At 56.1% G+C, this 20,179-nt stretch overlaps 1 protein-coding gene across 1 annotated transcript in view; it reads right to left on the bottom strand.

Annotated features, from left to right (window-relative positions):
• The window catches only part of SCUBE1 (signal peptide, CUB domain and EGF like domain containing 1), a 53,091-nt gene extending 34,439 nt beyond the window's left edge, over positions 1-18,652 (bottom strand). Inside the window, exons 1-3 of the mRNA XM_049771522.1 lie at positions 18,205-18,652; positions 14,916-15,047; positions 2,438-2,566 (exon numbers count right to left, since the gene is read on the bottom strand). Of these exons, the coding sequence (XP_049627479.1) occupies positions 2,438-2,566; positions 14,916-15,047; positions 18,205-18,652 (709 nt within the window). The remainder of the gene's footprint in view (positions 1-2,437; positions 2,567-14,915; positions 15,048-18,204) is intronic.
• Positions 18,653-20,179: the final 1,527 nt, after the last annotated feature.

The following is a 20,179-nucleotide window of genomic DNA, read 5'->3' as shown; positions in this document are numbered from 1 at the left end:
TGAGGGGTCATGAGGGAGGACTGAAATGGCCCAGGAACAGAGCAGCCTGCCTAAGGGCAGAGTGAACTCAGAGAACCTTCACTCGGTGGCCCTGTGTGTGGCAGGAAGCTGCCATCTGTCTGGGAGGGGATGACATGGGGTCACGGGGGCATCACCAGTCTGCTGTTGCAGACGCCCCAGAACAACACATAAGTGATGATGGGTCCCGAGTCCTAGGCAGGGTTCCTGGGAGTCTCCGGGGGTGTCAGACCAGCCCATCTCCATGTTCCTTAGGTGCAGGAGTGGGCAGGGTGCGACGTGGCCAGGGCTGCAGGCTACCAGGATGGGTACCCAGCACTGTGGGTACTGCCCAGAGGCCTGGGGGATACTGCTTCATATCCTGTAAAGGCTGGGACCCCCTTCATCTTCATGGGGTTGCGGACGGGCCCTCAGCCAAGGGACCCGAGCTTGGGGAAGGTGGAATATGGCAAGGACAGTATCTACCTTAGTGGCCAGCACAGTGACCACCCCCAACCCCAACCCACCCTTTATAGATGCACCAGCCACACCCACATCATTAGCACACAGACCACGCCCACCATCATGAAGCCACCCCTTGCTGTGAGGCCACGCCCACTACTCACCCACTGCACGGATCCACAAACCATGCCCACAGACCTAATGCAAAAGGCCACACCCACCACAACCACGCCCACAACTCTGATATGCAGGTCACGCCCACTGTTTTGGTCACAGGCCACGCCCAATGGAGCCACGCCCACCAGAGTCAAAGCCCATCAACTCTGCTAGCCCACCCGTTGAGGGTCTTTTGGTTATTGTCATTGTTGTTGTTTTTTGAGTCACATCCAGAGGTGCTTAGGGCTTATTCCTGGCTCTACGCTCAGGGATCACTCCTGGCAAGTTTTGGGGACCTTATGGGTTGCCCCTAATCCAACCCAGATCAGCTTTGTGCAAGGCACCAGCTTTCCCAGCTGTGCTGTGGCTCAAGCCCTCAGGCTGAAGTTTTCATCCACCACTGCAGCCTTCAGGGATTCTACCTTTGGCTGCCTCCTCCTCAGAGACTCCCCCCTAAATTCAGCCACATCCCCACCCCCCTTACTCCTTGCAGGGGTCGGGGGTCACTCCCACAGGCCCCCTGGGTCTCAGCAGCCTGCTGTCTATACCTCTGTTCCAGCACAGATTTCGGGGTAATTACATGTTTGCAGACCTGTTTCTCATAACGAGCTCGTCTGAGCTGCAACAGGACATTAACCAAAACCAGACCGGGAGACACCGGCCTCTGTGCTCCAGGAGGACAGTTCCAGAGCGCTGGGTGGGCAGCAGTGGGGAGGAGGCAGCTGGGAACCAATTAAAAACCCAGCACCACGGTGCTCCTTGGCTTTGTGACCCCATGATACTCTAACCCAGCAGATAACAGGGAAATGGTTTTTCCCCTCTTGGCTAACGGGACAGACAGACAAAACAAGCAAACCACGCAGGGGCTCTGATATGATCGGGCCTTGGCCTGCCATCTGGACACACCTGTACCCCCACATGACCTGGGAAGGGGAGCCAAATGAGTGTTCCTGGCTCTGTGAGAAGGGGCAGTGGCACCCACTGGGCTTGCTTGTGGGAAATGGGAGAGACATTTGGGGAGGCGCCCAGAGCCCCGCACTTTCTGGGGTGCTCCAGCTACTGCAGATGAATTGTGCTGCTGGAACTCAGACAGGCCTCCCCCCCTCAAATCTCTGCCTGAACACTGCTATCACCTCTGGGAACTGCCACTCTGAGGGCCCCGGGACCCAACATGACTATGTCATCCTAGAAAAGTGCAGGACCTGGGCTCAGTCCCCACCTCTCAACCCCACTCCCCACTGCTGGGCCTGTACAGCAAACATAGAACTGTTAGGTCCACAGCCACCAGGCCAAGCACAGCTGGAAGAGGTCTGGAGCTCTCCAGCATTACTGAGAAGGTATTTGTTAAAAGAAAAAAGGGGGGGTCTATGCTGCATAGTTCTTGGAGCCCTAACCCTTGTAGACAAGGCATAGAAGGAGGACAGTCATGCAAACAGGGCAGCTGGAGCCCCAAGACTGGATATATGGTTGCGGCCTATGATGAGAACTTCCTGGGGGGCGGGACTTACGGTGAGACCTTCCCTCTGGGTGGGGCCTATGATAGCCCCACCATGGGCGGGCTTATGGAGAGACCTCCCCCTGTGGGCAGGGCCAATGGCAAGACTTCCCTCTTGGGTGTGGCTTATGGTAAGACTGCCTTGTGGGTGGGCCCATCGAAGACCTCCCTCCATAGGCAGGGCCAATGGCAAGACTTCCCTTATGGCTGGGACCTCCCCATGGGTGTTGCCTATGGTGAGACCGCCCATCTGGGCAGGACAAATGAGCGGGGTCTGTGCTCGCACCTCCACATGGGCCGGACCTGCAGCAGGGGCTTGAGACTCACCCAGGCAGTTGTGGCCATCGTGGGCCAGCATGAAGCCATCGAAGCACGTGCAGCGGTAGTTCCCGGGGATGTTGATGCACTCATGTACACAGCCACCATTGTAGTAGTCGTTGTCACACTCGTCGATGTCTGCAGGGGAGCAGGAGAGAGCTCAGAGGGAGAGTTGGAGCTGGGGAGATGGTGGTAATGGGCCTCCCAGCTCCTACCACAGGGACATGCCAATTCCTCGCTCCACAAGGCCAGCACGAGGGGAAGGCATATGTCTAGCACAAGGAAGGCCTCAAGTTCAAGCCCCAGTACCCCAATGGCCCCATCGCTCACTAAACACCAACACCGTGAGACTAAAATCTGGCCAGCAGTGGCCCCAGTACTCCCCGAGTAACCCCTCTACAAAAACTGTCCTCGTCTGTGGAGGCCCTGCCGGAAACACCCCCTGAAAGGAAACTCTGACCCCAGTGTCTGCCAGAGACGTGGGCTCCTGGCTGGTGAAGGGTGGCTGCAGATAAAATGAACTTTACGCCATGCAAATGCCAGGGGTCTGGAATGAAGGGAAAGGCCGTTTGCTCCCCCAGACATTCGCTTCCTCATCAGGGCGCAGGGCTGAAGTTCTGCTGCGTCGCCTCCTTACAACAAAGGCTTCTGTCTCCCAGACAATGGGCGCAGACTTTGCAAAGGTCAGTCTTTCTGCTGTCTTAAGTCTGTTTGCAATATTTCCCGTCAGGGGTCAGGGGTCGGGGCTGGAGTTTCAGAGATGTGAAGTCTTGGGAGACGGGAACCCTCTGGGTTCATTCAAGGCTGTTCCCAACCTGCCATCAGAATTCCCTTTACCTCCGCCCTCCAGCTCACTCGGTACCATCCTGGTTACTTCAGCTTTGCAGAGAAACCAATAGTCCCAGGTAGTGGCCCAAGTGATTGAGAAGCGGAGGGCACCGTGGGGCACGGGAACAAATGAGGTGTTTCTTCATCAGCTCCCCCTAGTCCGTGTCCTCCTCTGTCCCACACTCCCTGGCCTCCTTCTCCCCCATAAGCATCTCAATCCCTAGATCCCATAGAGGAGCAGAGAGTGGGGGGACGGCGGGAATAACAATGTGGAACCAGGACAGAGCTCTGGTTCCCAAACAGTGGGAAAATGACCATCAGACCAGATGTGATGTAGGAACAGTGTTGGGGAACAGCTGTGCACACTTTGGGGACAGTGGGGGACAGTTACTATGTACATCAGCCCCATAAGCATCATCAAGAACAGAATCCACATTAACTTTAATAATTGTAAAAACTTTAAAATCATAAAAATTGAATAAACAAAGGGGCCTGAGCCCCTTTGCCTTGCACGTGGCCGACTTGGGTTTGATCCCCAGCATCCCATAGGGTTCCCCCAAGCAAGAGTAATTTCAGAGCACAGAGCCAGGAGTAACCAATCCTTGAGCACCCCCAAAATGAAACAAAAACAAAAATTTGAAGGAAAAAAAAGAGCTTGCTTCTTTCCGTGGTGTCCGAAGTGCCCTGGCTGAGCTGAACTGGAAGTGCCCACTTTTTTTTTTTTTGTTTGTTTTTTGAGCCACACCCGGCAGTGCTCAGGAGTTACTCCTGGCTGTCTGCTCAGAAATAGCTCCTGGCAGGCACGGGGGACCATATGGGACACCGGGATTCAAACCAACCACCTTTGGTCCTGGATCGGCTGCTTGCAAGGCAAACGCCGCTGTGCTATCTCTCCGGAGCTGGAAGTGCCCATTTTTTTTGGAGGGGTCATACCCGACAGCGCTCAGGGGTTCCTCCTGGCTCTATGCTCAGAAATCACTCCTGCAGGCTCAGGGGACCATAAGGGATGCCGGGATTCAAAATCTGAGCCCACTTGTGAGACTGGTTTTAGCCTGGAAAGGCAGAACCAAACCGGCTGGGGAGAGACGCTCCTGGTCTGTCCCATAGAGGTCGAGGGGCTGACACAGGAGCCCCAGTGTCAGGCAGGAGGGCAAGACAGCCCATCCTCAGGGGCAACTCCAGGCCTTGGAGCAATAAGCTCCTGGGACGCAAAACCTGCCCTTGCAGGTAATGAGTTCCTAGGCTCTGGAGGTAACCAAGTCCTGGAGTTTCTCAGGAAAGAGGCTGAGTGAGGCCACAGCACTGATGTGCCCACCCGTTCTTATCTGGTTGTGCAGGGCCTCTGGCATCAGCTGGGGCACAGACCAACACTGCCAGGTTTTTGTCTGGTTTCTCATTGCATTTTGGGCCCTGAGCACGGGAGAGGTGCTGAGAGTTTGAAGGGCTCTAATGTTCTTCTCGCACCTCTCCTCTGCTCAGGCCAAAAGGACGAAGGGGGTCAGATCCTGATGCTGGGGGCAGAATTAACCCCTGGGCCCCAACATTTCCCCTGGCACCCTAAAGCAGGAAGAAAGAGAGAGAGAGAGAGAGGAATAAAGGGTGGCTGGGTGGGAATAGAGTGATAGGCAGCAGGACGGGGCAGAGGGCACTCAGCCCTCTGGACTTGCCTTCCTGGGTCCCTTCCTCTTTCCGTCGCTGACTCCATCCTTCTCAGAGGAGGGAATTGGACCCAGATACTCCGGGCAATGGGGGTGGTGGTGGGAGCCCCAGGAGAGGTCTGGTGCTACGGGGTCAGGGGCAGCAATGAAATGAGGCGGTGGGACCTCTATCTATTGGGGACCCTTCCCTGGGCATCTGACACCTTTGTTTTTTAGAGCCATCACACGACGGGTACTTGGGCGTGGGCCCTTGTTTCTGATTCTTGTAGCTCATCATTGGGGAACATTTCACGGCATTTCATTTTTTGGTTTTTGGGCCACATCCGGTGGTGCTCAGGGGTTCCTCCTAGCAAGAATTCACAGAACTCTATGAGATGCCTAGGATCCAACCCGGGTCAGTGGCGTGCAAGTCAAACGCCCTTCCTGCTGTGCTATGGCTCCTGCCCCTCGCTGCATCTCTTTTGATGCCATGAATTTGAGTTGCTGCCCAAATCATTTCTGTGGAAATAAAACTTTTAGGACTCACTAGATGGGGTCTCAGAGGTGGATTTCGACCTGCCCCGACCCCAGACTCTGAGACTGTAGCTGGACGTGAGTCCTGAGTCCCCCTGAAATTGGACTGAGCAGAGGGCTCCATTCACAGACCCCTTGCTGGGAAGGGGCATCTCTCTTTGTCTGGGGCTTTTGGGGGTGGAGCCACCAAGCCCTGTTCTAGTGTCAGTATTGTGGAGGGCTGGGGGCCAGGGCCAGGGTCGGGCTGTGTCTGTGGTGACTCCGAGGGCCTCACCCCACTGGGCTCTCCCTTCCCGGGGACAATGCCAGAAGGGGTGGCTAATGATGGGAAAGGTCAAAGGTCACACAGAACCAACAGAGATCTAGGGAGCTTTCCATTCCTAAATGCTCACAATGACCGTGGCTCAGGGAGAAGGGGGAAGTCCTGGTCCCCACTCCCTCTTTTGCCCCCTGACTCAGGAACCAAGATAACCCCCCTGCCCGGGTTCCTCTGAGCTGTAAGCCTGGTAGTTTCCTGGTTGTGTTGTCCACTCCTCCTGCACCTCCCTCTGCCCCTTCCTGTCCTGTGCTTCTTGGCATTTTTGTGGACATATTCTCCCTCCCCACTCCCCCCCACCCCCACGTTCCCTTTTGCTGGCCCACACAGATGTGACCTTGCCCGTGAGATGACACCCAGCTATTACCAAAACAAAGGCATTCCCCCAATCTCCTCTTTCCTTTCCACCTACCCCTTTGATATGTAAAAGCCTGCCTGGATCTCACACAACCCTCTTCCACCTGGTTTAATTTTTACTAGGACAATCAAAAAGGTCAGTCTGGCTGGTAGACCATGAGGGAGAAGCCAATGACTCCATGACTCTCTCCTGACTGGCTTGGTTTATTAATTCCTTGTGACTACTCTTCAGACCTGTTCACCCGGGACTGGAAATACAGTGTGTGAGGTGACCTCATACTTGTCCCCATTCCTGTCCCCTGCGGCCCTTTGCTCAGTGTAGTTTGAACCCTGTCCTGGTAGTCAGGCGAACTTCACAGTAGGAAAAGGGTGTCCGTCTGCTCTGCTTGGGGTGAACGACCTCATCTCTGTTGGCTGTACCCCCAGAGCAGAAATGCAGGCCCTGAGAAGGGGTCCCCACCTCTATTCTACACACTGGGTTCAAGGAGGTCCTGGGCACTTGCAGATTCCCTGGTTCTGTTGTGGGAAACTGTGCATGAGGTTTTGGGGGGGGGGGGCGTTCCTTATGTCCCCATTCACCCCATATGACTCCTCTTCCACTTGAGGATACAGGTGTCCTCCTGAGCCAGTTAAAGGACACAACATTTATGAGGGGAAAACAAAAAGATGCTAAATTTGGAGGTGATGGTGGCTTCCACTCTTGCAGTACTCTGAAGCTGCTGTGTGGTAGAGGATGTGCTCAGTGCAGGGGCTGCTAGCAGGAAAGAAGTCAAGTTTTAGCTCACAGGGGCTACAGGGAGAAAGGTCACATTCCAACTCGCTCTCCTGATGCGGTCTGCAGGTTGAGGCCAGGATGAAAGAAGCCACTGGTTGCCAATTCCGTGCCAACTCCAACCACCTACCCAGCAAGATCCCCCCATTCTCTCAGCAAACGGCAGGGGAGATGCTGGATCTCAGCTACAGCCTTTCCAGTTGACCCAACAGCACAATTGGAAATACGGGGTGTTGGGGCTGGAGCAACAGCGCAGTGTGGAAGGCGTTTGACCTGCAGGTGGCAAACCAGGGTTAGATCCCCAGAATCCTACAGGGTTCACCGAGCACTGTCAGGAATAATTCCTGAGTGCAGAACCAAGAGTAACCCCTGAGGGCTTCTGGGTGTGGCCCTCCCAAAAACAAACAAACAAAAATAAATATGGGGTGTTGGGAAGCCTGGAGCCAACTGCTGGATAGGCAAGTGGGGTTGCTGAGTTCTTCTGACAGGACCATGATGAAAACTCACTTTTGTTCAGTTTTCTGGGCCACACCTAGTGGCACTGGAATTTGGGGGGTTCATAGTGCCAGGGGTTAAATCAGGGTTAGCCTCATGCAAGGCAAGGAAGGCCCTTACCCCCTGCACTCTCTCCCCAGCCCAAAGATGCACCTTTAAAAGGGGGCAGAGGATCGGTTGGGGGACAGTCACGTGGGTGAGACATCCCTAGTTCAGGAGTCATCTAAACGTGCCCCATGGGATGGACCTCGGGGCTCAACCAGAGTAGAAGGAGCAGCAACTCCTGCCAGGACCCACCTTTGGGGTGTCGGGGGATAGAGACAGAGAGAGTGAGAGAGACAGAGACACTGGCTGGAGCTATAGCATGCCTTGCATGTATGATGACTGAGAGCCAAGCCAGGTTCAATCCCCAACATCCTGTATGGTCCCCTGAACCTGCCAGGAGTGATTTCAGAGTGCAGAGCCAGGAAAAACCCCTGAGCACCACCAAGTGTGACCCAAAAACAAAAACAGAGAAAGAGAGAGACTGAGAGACACACAGAGACAGATTCAGAGTGCGAGAGAAAGAGTACAGTCAGAGAAATGGGGTCCAGTGTCTTGCTATGCCTGTCCCAGCAGGTCCTGAAAGACCTCCACATCTCAGCCCTGTACCTGCCCTGCCCAGACTCTCCCGTACCCCAAGTACAGCCTGAGGGGGGGGCTAGTGAGTCACCTAGGTATGAAGCATGTAGACTATGTGAGGCCAGGCATGAGGATTTGTGTGGGGACAGGCAGCACCTTGAGACAGAGACATCCTGGCCTGGGAAAGCTCTGGAGTCTGGCCCTGCATAGAAGGGCCCTGAGAGGGCCAGAGAGAGAGAGAGAGAGGACTGTGGGTAGTGCACTGGTACCCCTGAGCCAGCAATAACTCCTGAGCATGGCCAGGGGTAACCCTTCTCTTTCAGAAGAAAGGTCCAAGAGGTCCAACTGTCCCAGGTGCCCAAGCTGAACCCTGTGTCCAAGGACCAATGCCTGCTGCCCAATGTAATTACTGGCATGGGGGGACTAGCAAGAGGTGGCCATATGGGGGTGTCTGCTCTCCCTCCTGGGGCTACAGCTGTTGCCCATCTGGAGGACCCCCTCAGTACCCCTGAGAGTTCCCTGATTTCACCCCTTCGCTTCAGGGCCTCTGAAGGACCCTGTGGTCCAGCTCAGGGCCATTCAAAGGCTTACAGGCCCACAGTTTATTTTCTTAGAAATAATAGTTTTAGGAGCTGGCATTCCACGGATGGAAAAACAAATACAGTAGCTGCTGAGGAAGCAAGAGGGCCTGGGGACAGGGCAGTGTGGGGCCCTCTGTTGGGGAGTCTGGGGGGATGGGGGGGACCCCCAGAGGCGTGTGAACTGGCCAAGGTGCCAGGCGGCAAGGTGAAGCCACTTGCAAGATTCAAGGGGCCACAAGCCACTGAAGCCAGGCCTGAGCTCTCCTGAGCCAGCTCTGGGGACACTTGTGCACCCAATCTGCTCCCCACACACTGATCTGAGCGAAACCTTCCTGCTTGGCTCCCCAAGCCAGAGCCAGGGTGTCCCAGCTGCTCCCCATCAAACCTGTGGCAGAGAAAGTGCTCTGGATCCTTCCCCAAACAGACTAGTCCAGACAGCTGGACAGATAGATGGGGAGGCAGGATTAGGAGCCCCTCATTGGCTGTACTGACAGGTTCCTCCTGGCTCGGTGCTCAGGAATCACTCCTGGTAGGCTTTAGAGACCATATAGGATGCCAGGAATCGAACCTGAGTCAGCTGCGTACAAGGCAAATAAATGCCCTCACTTGTGCTGTTGCTCTGGCCCCAGAACGAGCTTTTTATCCCTTCCCTTTGCTGGGTGCGAGGAGTCCCTCAAACAGAGATCAGAAGACCTAAGAGCCACTCCTGGGGGTGTAAGGTTGGCAGGGTGAGCTTGAGGGAGCCCACGGGAGGGATGTGCTTAGGGACCCCCACAGGCCAAGCCCACGCTCCAGCTTGGAGCTCTTTCTCCACCTTTTATTCTCCTTTTTGAGAAAAGGACCCAGGGCTGATGGGACAGTATAGCGGGGAGGGCGTGAGCTTTGCCTGGGCTGACCTGGATTCGAACCCCAGCATGGGTCCCTCCCCGCACTACCAGGAATGATCCCTGAGATCAGAAAATGTAGGGGCCGGCGAGGTGGCGCTAGAGGTAAGGTGTATGCCTTACAAGCGCTAGCCAAGGAAAGGACCACGGTTCGATCCCCCGGTGTCCCATATGGTCCCCCCAAGCCAGGGGCAATTTCTGAGCACGTAGCCAGGAGTAACCCCTGAGCATCTAACGGGTGTGGCCCGAAAAACCAAAAAAAAAAAAAAAAAAAAGAAAATGTAAAGTCTTAAACAAGTAAATGAAAATTAGGGCTAGAGCAATCGCATAGTATGGAGGGCCTTGGCCTTGCACACAGCCAACCTGGATTTGATCCCTGGCATCCCATAAGGTTCCCCGAGCGCTCTAGGAGCTATTCCTGAGTGCAGAGCCAGGAGGAACCTCTGAGCACCACCAGGTGTGGCCCCAAACAAAACAAAAACAAACAAAAAGTCACACAAATTAAAATGGATACAGGCTCTGCAGTATAGACGTTCCTGCCAGTACCCGGGACTGGCATACGTGGCAGTGCCCTTCTGCGCCCCCTCGGCCTGACACACAGTAGCAGGATGACTTGAGGAGTTGAAGAGTTAAAAGGGGACTGGCATGATAGCACGGTGGTGTGGCGTTTGCCTTGCATGTTTCCTATCCAGGATGGACTTGGTTCGTCCAATATGGTCCCTGGAGCCAGGAGCAATTTCTGAGTGCATAGCCAGGAGTAAACCCTGAGCATCACTGGGTGTGGCTCAAAAAAGCAAAAAAAAAAAAAAAAAAAAAAAATAAGGGGGTGGGTGGGTGGAGTGGTGGCGCAGTGATATGGCGTTTATTTGCCTTGCATTCGGCTGACCCAGGACGGACCTGGGTTCGATCCTCGGCATCCTATATGGTCCCCCAAGCCAGGAGCAGTTTCTGAGCACATAGCCAGGAGTAACCCCTGTGTGTCATCGGGTGTGGCCCAAAAAGCAAAAAAAAAAAAAAAAAAAAAAAAAAGAGTTGAAGAGCGCCTGAGCCACAGTCTAGCAGGGAGAACTCTTGTCTTGCATGCACTGACCCAGGTTGATCCTCAGAGAATCTCCTGAGCCTTACTAGAAGGAGCAATCCTTGAGCACAGAGCCAGGAGTGAATCTTGAGCACTGTGGGGTGCTCAGCACTCAACAACCACTGAATTTGCTTAAAAACCAAAGAGAGGGGCCGGAGACAACACAGTGGTAAGGCGTTTGCCTTGCATGTGACTGATTGGGGCAGACCCGAGTTCAATTCCTGGCATCCCCTGTGGTCCCCAGAGACTGCCAGGAGCGATTTCTGAGTGCAGAACCTGAGCATCACCGATTGTGCCCCCCCCAAAAAAAACCCAAAAAAATCCCAGAGAGAGAGAGAAAGAGACAGAGACAGAGACAGAGAGAGAGAGACAGAAACAGAGAGAGAGAGAGAGAGAGAGAGAGAGAGAGAGAGAGAGAGAGAGAGAGAGAGAGAGAGAGAGAGAGAACTTAAGAATTCCCTCATCTTCCCGTCTCAGCTCCCCGGGGCTTTTCCCAGCCTCCTAAATTTTTCCCCAAAGCTCATAGTGTGATGATGATGATGAAAATGAAAATGCCTTAGTGAGGTCACACGCATCATTCCCCAAGAAGGCCAGTTGGTTTGAAGGGTCCCCCCAACCAATTGCCCCCCAGTGTCCCGCTCAATGGGCCACTGGGTGTATTCTTAGGAGTTTTGGTAAAAACATTTAGCAGCTCACTGAGTAATCGACTTCACTGACTGACACGCTGCCCCAGGATCCCAGGTCAGGAAGTGGCTGTTTATACCACCGACCCACATGCTAATTTTGTCATCACAGATGCCCGTAAGGTTGTCATTTCCCCCCTTTACACACACACAAAGGGGAAAATAGTAATATATTGGATTGGCTGTGGCCAAAACAAAATGCAATTTCCTCTCAGGGTTTTAATTATAGTGTCTTGGAGCAGGCCTCTGTTGGAACTTGCCAGTGGGATCAGGCACTTGTATAAATGGCCTCAAAATTAAGTGCACGGGGCGGGGCGCTGAGTACTGTGGGTTCAGACTAAACACTGATTATGGAGGGGGGGGCGGGTGTCTTCGTTCTTTAAACAAGACTTTCGAGGGCCGTTTGTCCCGTCCGAGGCCTGGTCCTCATTAGAAACGAGAGCTTTTAATTAAGATTAGCGAGACCCAATTCCAGCTATAATTTGGTCCTTTTCCTCGGCAAATGTCTATGAAAACAAAGCAGTTAAAGTGAAATGAGTTGAGGCATTTAAAGGGGGGGGGGTGGCGTGTCCTCAGCCTGCCCCTATGAGCAGAACAGCACAAAGGGGGGGGTCCCCACTAATTCAGACCAGGAGGCAAAAGGCCAAGGGGTGAGGGAGGTGGGGGATGTTCGCGGCAGGGAGAGAGAGGGCAGGGTGACTGGAGGGACGTGCAAAGGCCCTAGGGTTGGCTGTGGAAAGAAAGATGGCGGCTGCATGCTGTCAGTGAGGCTCAAGGAGGAGGCTGATTGCTAGTTAAGACAGAAGCCTGGGGGAACATGGGTGATTGAGGGACTTTGAACCCCACAGATCCCCAGAGTCAGTGCTTCCTCTTGCTAAGAGACTCTTTCCCACCAGCCGGAGCTGCCACTGGAGGCAGTGAGCTGGAGCAAGGGGCCTTCCTAGCACCCATTTTTGCCTCCACTGTCCTCCCTTGCACCCTCTTGGGCCTCACCTCTTCCTTCCGCTCTGTAGGCCCTTCAGGGCCCTGGGAGATCTTTTCTGCTCTTCTTGGGACTGACCATAATTCATTCCTGATCCACTTGGGACCAGAGTGATAGCACAGAAGGGAAGGCATTTGTCTTGCTCATAGCCAACCTGGATTCTATCCCCAGCATCTGATAGGTTCTCCTGAGCCTGCCAGGGGTGATCTCTGAGCACAGAGCAGGAGTAACTCCTGAGCACTGCTGGGTGTGGCCCCCAAACAAAACAAAAACAACCAAATGCTCAGAGGCTGCAGAACCCGAGATGGTCTCTCTGTAGGAAGCTGTCCCCTTTGGGCAAGGGATGAGGGAACATTGGGGTGAAGTAGGGGATGGGAGGGCAGAGGAGGAGGAAGAGGATGGTCTGATGGAAAGTGGGCACCAGAAGGAGCCATGCAACAAACCCTGGCACCAGTAGCACAGTGAGCCTTGGTTCGAGAAAAAAATTCAGTAAATCAAAACATGAATAAGTGGGGCCAGAGAGATAGCACAGTGGCTTTTGCCTTGCAAGCAGCCGATGCAGGACCTAAGGTGGTTGGTTCAAATCCTGGCGTCCCATAGCGTCCCCTGTGCCTGCCAGGAGCTATTTCTGAGCAGACAGCCAGGAGTAACCCCTGAGCACTGCCGGGTGTGGCCCAAAAACCAAAAACCAAAAACCAAACAAACAAAAAAACCCCCCCAAAAAACCCATGAATAAGTGAATTCCTCCTACCCACACCTGGTCCAGTCACTGGAGCCATTCTGGGCCTTTGGCTGTGGGTCCCCTAGAAGTTGCACCCAGGCTGTCCTATCTGTCATGGTCCCCTGTCCTGTGCTCCAAGAGGACCCTCAAACCATTTCACTGTTGACTTCATGAGCTCCATCTGAGTTACTCCAGGATCTGAAATGGCCCCCCAATACTTGCATCCATGGTCACCCAACCTTGATGGGTGGCAGGAAATCACCCTGGACTGCAAGCAACTGTCATGTGGTATGGGGAGTCCACGGTCACTAGAGTTTTGGGGTGACACGGTTCTGAGGGTCAGAGATGCCTTCAGGCCACATGGCCTCTTGAGACCCACACTCAGTTATTCTGCAGGACCCAGGGATAGGGTGGGGCTCCCCACACTCAGGGAGCCCCATTTCCCTGCAGGCAACAGCCGGCCGGGGCTTCCCTTTATTACTGGCCCCAGCAGGACCCCCACCACTCAGGATTGATGGGAAGTCTAGGGAGGCAGGACAAGCCTCGTGGGCAGGGACAGGCCATGGGAGGCAGCGGTGGCAGTGGACAGAGGCCTGAACCGTGAGTGAGGAGCATTCACTGGGTCTGTGTGTGGGTTCAGGGTGGGTCTATGAGGTGTCCGTAGGCGAGGCTCCTCAGGCCAGCATAGCTGGTCCAGTCAAGTCTATCCCTCTGTGACCTTACATCAGAGTTTCTTCCCTTTACATGCCTGAACAAGATTTCACTGGGGTCAATGTCGCACAACCTGCAGTGTCACCCCTCTTCTTTTCTAAGGTTTCATTACCACCACCATCATCACAATATCATCACCACTATTATCAACATCCTCTTCCTCAGAGGCGCGGGGCATGGGGACTCCCAACTAGGGGAACAGTGAGGCCCTGCTCCCCGAGCTCCAGAGACCACACAGCTTCTGGCCCGTGGGGGAGTGCTGGGACATGGGTCTGTCACCGCCCACCTTCAGTCCTTGTCACGTGCCACCAACATCGGTGGGGACATGTTTGGGGCCTCCAGGAGAGACTGTGGCCTCAGAGTCAGCCCTATCAGCAGGCTGTAGGCAGAACTGGGTGCTCCTGGGCTCTGCTCTCCCCACAGACCCCCCACAGGTTGGGGCACCAGAGTGGTGGCCCTGAGAAGGCAAAACCTTGAAAGCCACTTCCTCTGCCAGCCGCAGGCTCTAGATCCATACAACATTCCAGGCCTGTGCCTGGTTGTTTGGGTGTTGGGGGAGTCCTGGTTCCGAAGACCAGCTCTTCTCTGACTTTTAGGGGGGCTGAGGGCCAAACAGAGCTAGGGATGGATGACATGGCTGCTCTGGTCTCAGCCTGACTCCCCCTTCTTGGGCAGGACCCGGGTAGGACTGACATCCACAGGCACTAAGGCGGCTACTGTGAGTGGCCCCGGGGAGCATTTTGGCAACATACGGAGGATCTAGATTTGTACTTAGCGTCCCTGGTGGGTTGGCAACCCCACACACCTCTAACCAGGTACAGAAGGACCCAGTAACTGATCAATGCTTTGCCTCATTCTCCTCTCTCTCTCTCTCTTGTTTTGGGGCCACACCCAGTGGTGCTCAGGGCTTCCTCCTGGCTTTGTGCTCAGAAATCACTCCTAACAGGGACCCTATGGGATGCTGGGGATCAAATGAGGTTGGCTGCGAGCAAGGCAAACACTCTCTCTGTCCTCTGGTTCCCTCACTTTAATTTCTTTCCAAGAATAGAGCCTGGGGACAAGAAACAGCTCAACGGGAGGGTCCAAGTTTCCTGCCTGGACCCTCTCCTAGCACCATGTGGCCCCCAAGCATGGCCAGGTGCAGCCCCAGGGACCCTGAGCACTACTGATAGGTGACTAGGTGTCTCCGTGGAACCCTTGCATATAAAGACCCACAGGAGGGGGTTTCCGGGCATCCCTGACCTGCTGGGTGGGCACTGTGCCCTTGCCCACACCATGACCACTCACCTTCACATTGCCGGCCATCTCCCTTGTAGCCTGGCTTGCACAGACACCGGTAGGACCGGGGCGTGTTCTGGCAGATGGCATCGATGTGACAGTCGTCTGAGTCCTCGGAGCATTCGTCCACGTCCACAGCACCTGGACGGGGTGACAGGCATGAGTACCTGACAGGCCTGGGTACCTGAGTCGGGATGTACTGGGCAGTGGAGCGTCACAGCACTACGACAGGTGCCAGTGGCCTGAAGACAGGCAGTCCTTATCTCTCCCACAAGCCCACTCAGCTTGTTTTTTCGGGGTGTGTGTGTTTGTTACTGTTGCTTTTTTGTTTGTTTGGGGGTCCCACCCAGCAGTGCTCAGGGCTTGCTCCCAGCTCTGGGCTCAAGGCTCATGCCTGATGAAGCTGCAGTGCTTGGGGAATGGAACCCAGGTGCCAGGCAAGTGTCATCCCCACTCTGCTCCCAGCTAGCTCAGAGCATCTGTTCCCAGGAGGAGGAGGGGGCACTGGGAAGAGCCTCTTCTGGGTCTACACTTGGGGCAACCAGGAGTGGTCAACACCCGCCTGTGACAGCTGCGGGATGGGATGCCCTCTCCTTGCCTCTGTTCCCTTCTTTTTGCTTTCAGCTGCAAGTCTGGGGTTGGTTCCATCCAGGCCTCCAGACCCCAACTCATCCGGTAGGGGAACACAGTGGGGCCAGAGGTGGCTCGGAGGCTGAGAGCATTGCACGGTCCCCCCCAACCCAGCTCTTGGGTATGGCCCCCACAAAAGGACTTGTGTCTACACCTCAGCTCTCTGGCCAGAGAAGGAAATGAGGCTCAGAGAGCTCTGCCAAGGGTGGGCTGCTCACAAAGGATGGCAACTACCTGCCACATAGAACAAGCAGGTCTGGGGTGCAGATAAGGTGCAGACAGACAGACTAACAGACATAAGGATGGATGGACAGGTGGACCCAGAGGGTCTCCCTGGAGTCAGCTGAGAAGTCCTGGGGTGGGTCCCCACTTTGCTTCAGATGGCCCCCACCATCTGTTCCTGCGGGTCCTGTGCTGGCAGCAGGGGGGCCCCATGGGAACAATCCCCTCCTTCCTCCCTGCCCTCAGCCGAGCCAGTCTGCCCAGGAGGAAGACGGACACGAGAGACCTGTGGACCCACCCGCTGAGAAAGCACACGGACACACACACGCAGGCATTGTCCACATACCACGAACACACACAGACACACACCCACACACCACAGACATACATGTAGGCAAATAACCACGAACACACACAGACACACACCCACACACCACAGACATACATGTAGGCAAATAGCCACAGCCACAGCCATACAGACACATTCCACATGCAGCAGACACACATGAATTCATGTTTCTGCATGTCAGACACACCTCTACTCATGTGCTCACACTCATGGACACACACGCAGTCACGTGTCCACATGCCACAACACTATATTTCCTCACATGCGTTCCCATGCTACACGGACACAACACCACACAGACACACTCACACGCTACATGGGCGCACAATATATACCTTGCAGTACATGGACACACACACATGACACACAGGCTGGACCGACACACAACACACAGTTCACAAACACACATGCCTTGCAGGCTATACCTACATGTCATGCACAACACAAGTACACAGACCATGGACATAGACAAGAGCCTGGAAGGGCCCTACCTTCTGGCTCAGCCAATGGGGGGATGCCCAGAGACTGGATCCTCAGGGCTTTCCTCACCCTGCACCCTTTCCTCCTGCAAGGGTCCGGAGACACCTACCTCTCATCTGCCAGTGGGGAGGGCTGGGGGCGGCACCTAGGACTCTGGACCCACTGTGCTGGGGGTGCCTGTCTCACTTTGGGGTGTCTGCTGCAGACTTCCCAGAGAAGTGTGAGCGAGACAGGATGGCCGGCGGGGAACCGGCGCACAGAAGTGCAGAGCTGGGATGAAGGGGGACCCTAGGGAGGGCGGGCACAGCAGGGCCCAGCTCTGGGGGCTGTGTGGAAAGTGCCTACCAGTTCGGCAGCCTGGTAGCCCCCGGGTGCATCCTGGCAGACTGTGGGACAGCTGCACCGCACCCCACCTCGCCCAGGGGAGCCAGAAATTGGAGCTGTAGGGCAGGGAGGGAGACAGAACCACTAAAGATCTGTCCTGGGGATGGGGGACCCCTGGGACAAGGGGGTGCTGCTGTGGACTCTGGGGAATCACGGGGGACTCACAGGGCCTCCGTACCTGTCCCAGCCCCCCAATCTCTCCTCGGGGGGCTCTGACCCCCTTTCCTGACTGTCCTCTGAGGCGGACAGCCTCCTCCTCCCCTCTGCCGAGCCTCCCTCCTCGGACCTTCCGGCGACTGCTTCCCAGTTTCCACCAGCACCTTCAGGAGCTTAAGGTCTGGTCTCCCCTCATCCTGCGCCCCTCATTCCCGGGCTCTGCCTGTCCTGCTGTCCTCCTCCCTGTGTGTCTGCCTGTCTGTCCCTCTGGCCCTCCCTCCCCGGCTCTTTCTTCTCGCCCCACTAGGACCTATTCGGGTTCCTTCTCCACTCTTCTCTCTGGGTCCTTTTGTGCTACCCCACCCCCGTGCGTGCGTGCCCCTTTCCTAAGGCCCATCGGCCCCCCCATGGGCCCCCCAGCATCTCCCCTGTCAGTCTGTCCATCCGTCCGTCCGTCTGTTAGTCCGTGATGGGAGCCTCCAGTCCCAGTGGCGCCAGCTCCGGGGGACCCCCACCCTCAGTCCCCTCCGCCCGAGTTCTCCCTCCTGCTCCTTCCTTTCTTCCCTGGGGCCTGCGCACCCCCTGGCTCCCCGGGGGTCCCTCCAGAAGTTACTTTGCAAAGAGGCAGCACTTTGGGGGCGCATGGGGGTGGGTGGGTGGCTGCTGCCCTCCCAAGGCGCAGGCCTAGGAGGGCTTGGGGGGCTTTGTTTTTTCTGGGGGGGTTTCTGGAGGTTTGGGGGGCTTTGGGTAGCTTTGGAGGTTTGGGGGGCTTTGGGACGTTTTGGGAGGCTTTGGGGGAGCTGTGGAGGGTCTTTGGTGGGTTTTGTGGAGTTTTGGGGGGCTTTGGGCGTTTTGGGAGGCTTTGGGGGAGCTGTGGAGGGTCTTTGGGGGTTTTGTTGAGCTTTATGGGGGCTTGGGAGGATTTGGGGAATTTTGGGGGGCTTTGGGGGTTCCGGGGGTTTGGGGTATTTTTTGGGGTTCTTGGGGGACTTTGGGGGTTTCGGGGAGCTTCGGGGGGGTTTCGGGGGCTCTGGGGGGCGCCTCCCCGGGACCCTTGCCCACCCCGCCGGGGCTTACCTGGGAGCAGCCCGCTGCCCCCCGCCAGCCGCCCGCGCCAGCCCAGGGCGAGCAGCACGCACAAGTGCCAGCGCGCGGCCATGCTCGCTGCGGCCGGGCCGGGGCGCGGGGCGCGGGGCGCGGAGCCTCGGAGCCTCGGAGCGGCCGCCAGTGCGCGCTCCTCCCGGCCCCAGCTCCAGCGCAGTCGGCGCCGCCCGGTGACAGGCGCGCGCTCATTGGCCCGCGGGAGCCGGGGGCGGGGCTTGGGGCGCGACCGGCCAATGGGAGCTCGAGGACGGCCTCGGGGGCGGGGCGCGAGGGAGGGCGGGCGGGCAGGCGGCAGGGGCGGGCGGCAGGTGGGGGGCGGGGGACCCCAGCTTTTGGGGGAGACCAGCAGGGCCGGGTTGGGAGGGCTCGCCCCGAAAACTGCCCACCCCGCCCCTCCGACCCCACCCCGCCCTGCACCCATCCCCTGGGGTCCTCCAGGGAGAGACGCCCCCGCTCCTGGGGTAGCCCCATTCCTGCACCCCAATAACCGCACCTAGCTTTGTGCGCGCTCAGGGCAGGGCCGGCCTGGGCCACCCCAAGATGATGGGGACCCCCTGCAGGGTGTCTAAGGGGTGTCCAAACACTCTGCGTGTGTGCGCGCCTGTGGGGTGGACACCCGGTGTGCCCGTCGGGCGGTGGGCAAGGCCCCAAGACCTCCCTGCGCCCTGCCAGACAGTGGGACTGGCCCGCTAGGGACCTTGCTGCGCCATCGCCATCGCCATCGGTGCCGCGCAGAAGGCCAGGCTTGGGGTGCGGTGGGCAGGGCGCCCCATTGTGGCCACCCCCTGCGAGGGGCGCAGGACTAGGAGCCAGGTTGTCATTTGGCCCCAAGGTGCTCTTCTGCCTGGCCTCGGGGCTTCCCCTGCGCCCCCCTCGCCCCTGGCCTTGGGGACCCCACACTGGACCCCTCTGCAGAGGCGCACAGCTGGAGAGGAGTGGCCCCCCGGAGCCTCCAGGCTGGAGACCCCCGCGCCCGTCTCCTTGGCGACCACCAATCGGCGCGCCCCCTTTTCTTCTGCTCCCAGGCCTCGCTCAAAGGCCAGGCTCGCTTCTTTTTGTCCGCTCAGCCTGCTCCGGTCTCCCCCGGGGGGCCCCTGGGCGCGCCCATCAGTCAATCAGCGGCATCGCAGACAGCGTCGGACACGCTGACCCTCAGAGGCAGAGCAGAGCGGGTCCCGCACGCACAAGTGTACACGCAGACGTGGCACAGACACACTTGTACATCAACATGCAGACAGCTCTAAGCACACACGTCTTCACACTTGGACACATAAGCACGCATATGTACAGCTTTTTGATTTGTTTTTGGGCCACACTCAGGGGTTCCTCCTGGCTCTGCGCTCAGAAATGGCTCCTGGCAGGCTCTGGGGACTCTATGGGATGTTGGGAATCGAACCGGGTCCATCTCGGGTCAACTGCCCGAAAGGCAAATGCCCTACGGCTGCGCTGTCATTCTGGCCCCCTGATTCATTCTTTTCTTTTCTTTCTTTCTTTCTTTCTTTCTTTCTTTCTTTCTTTCTTTCTTTCTTTCTTTCTTTCTTTCTTTCTTTCTTTCTTTCTTTCTTTCTTTCTTTCTTTCTTTCTTTCTTTCTTTCTTTCTTTCTTTCTTTCTTTCTTTCTTTCTTTCTTTCTTCTTTCTTTCTTTCTTTCTTTCTTTCTTTCTTTCTTTCTTTCTTTCTTTCTTTCTTCTTTCTTTCTTTCTTTCTTTCTTTCTTTCTTTCTTTCTTTCTTTCTTTCTTTCTTTCTTTCTTTCTTTCTTTCTTTCTTTCTTTCTTTCTTTCTTTCTACTTCTTTCTTCTTCCTTCCTTCCTTCCTTCCTTCCTTCCTTCCTTCCTTCCTTCCTTCCTTCCTTCCTTCCTTCCTTCCTTCCTTCCTTCCTTCCTTCCTTCCTTCCTTCCTTTCTTTCTCTCTTTCTCTCTCTCCCCCTCCCTCCCTCCCTCCCTCCCTC

The sequence above is a fragment of the Suncus etruscus genome, chromosome 4 (genome assembly GCF_024139225.1).
Source record: "Suncus etruscus isolate mSunEtr1 chromosome 4, mSunEtr1.pri.cur, whole genome shotgun sequence".
NCBI classification, from domain to species: Eukaryota; Metazoa; Chordata; class Mammalia; order Eulipotyphla; family Soricidae; genus Suncus; species Suncus etruscus.
Note: the sequence above shows the minus strand (reverse complement) of the source record. Positions and strands in the feature narration are given on the sequence as shown.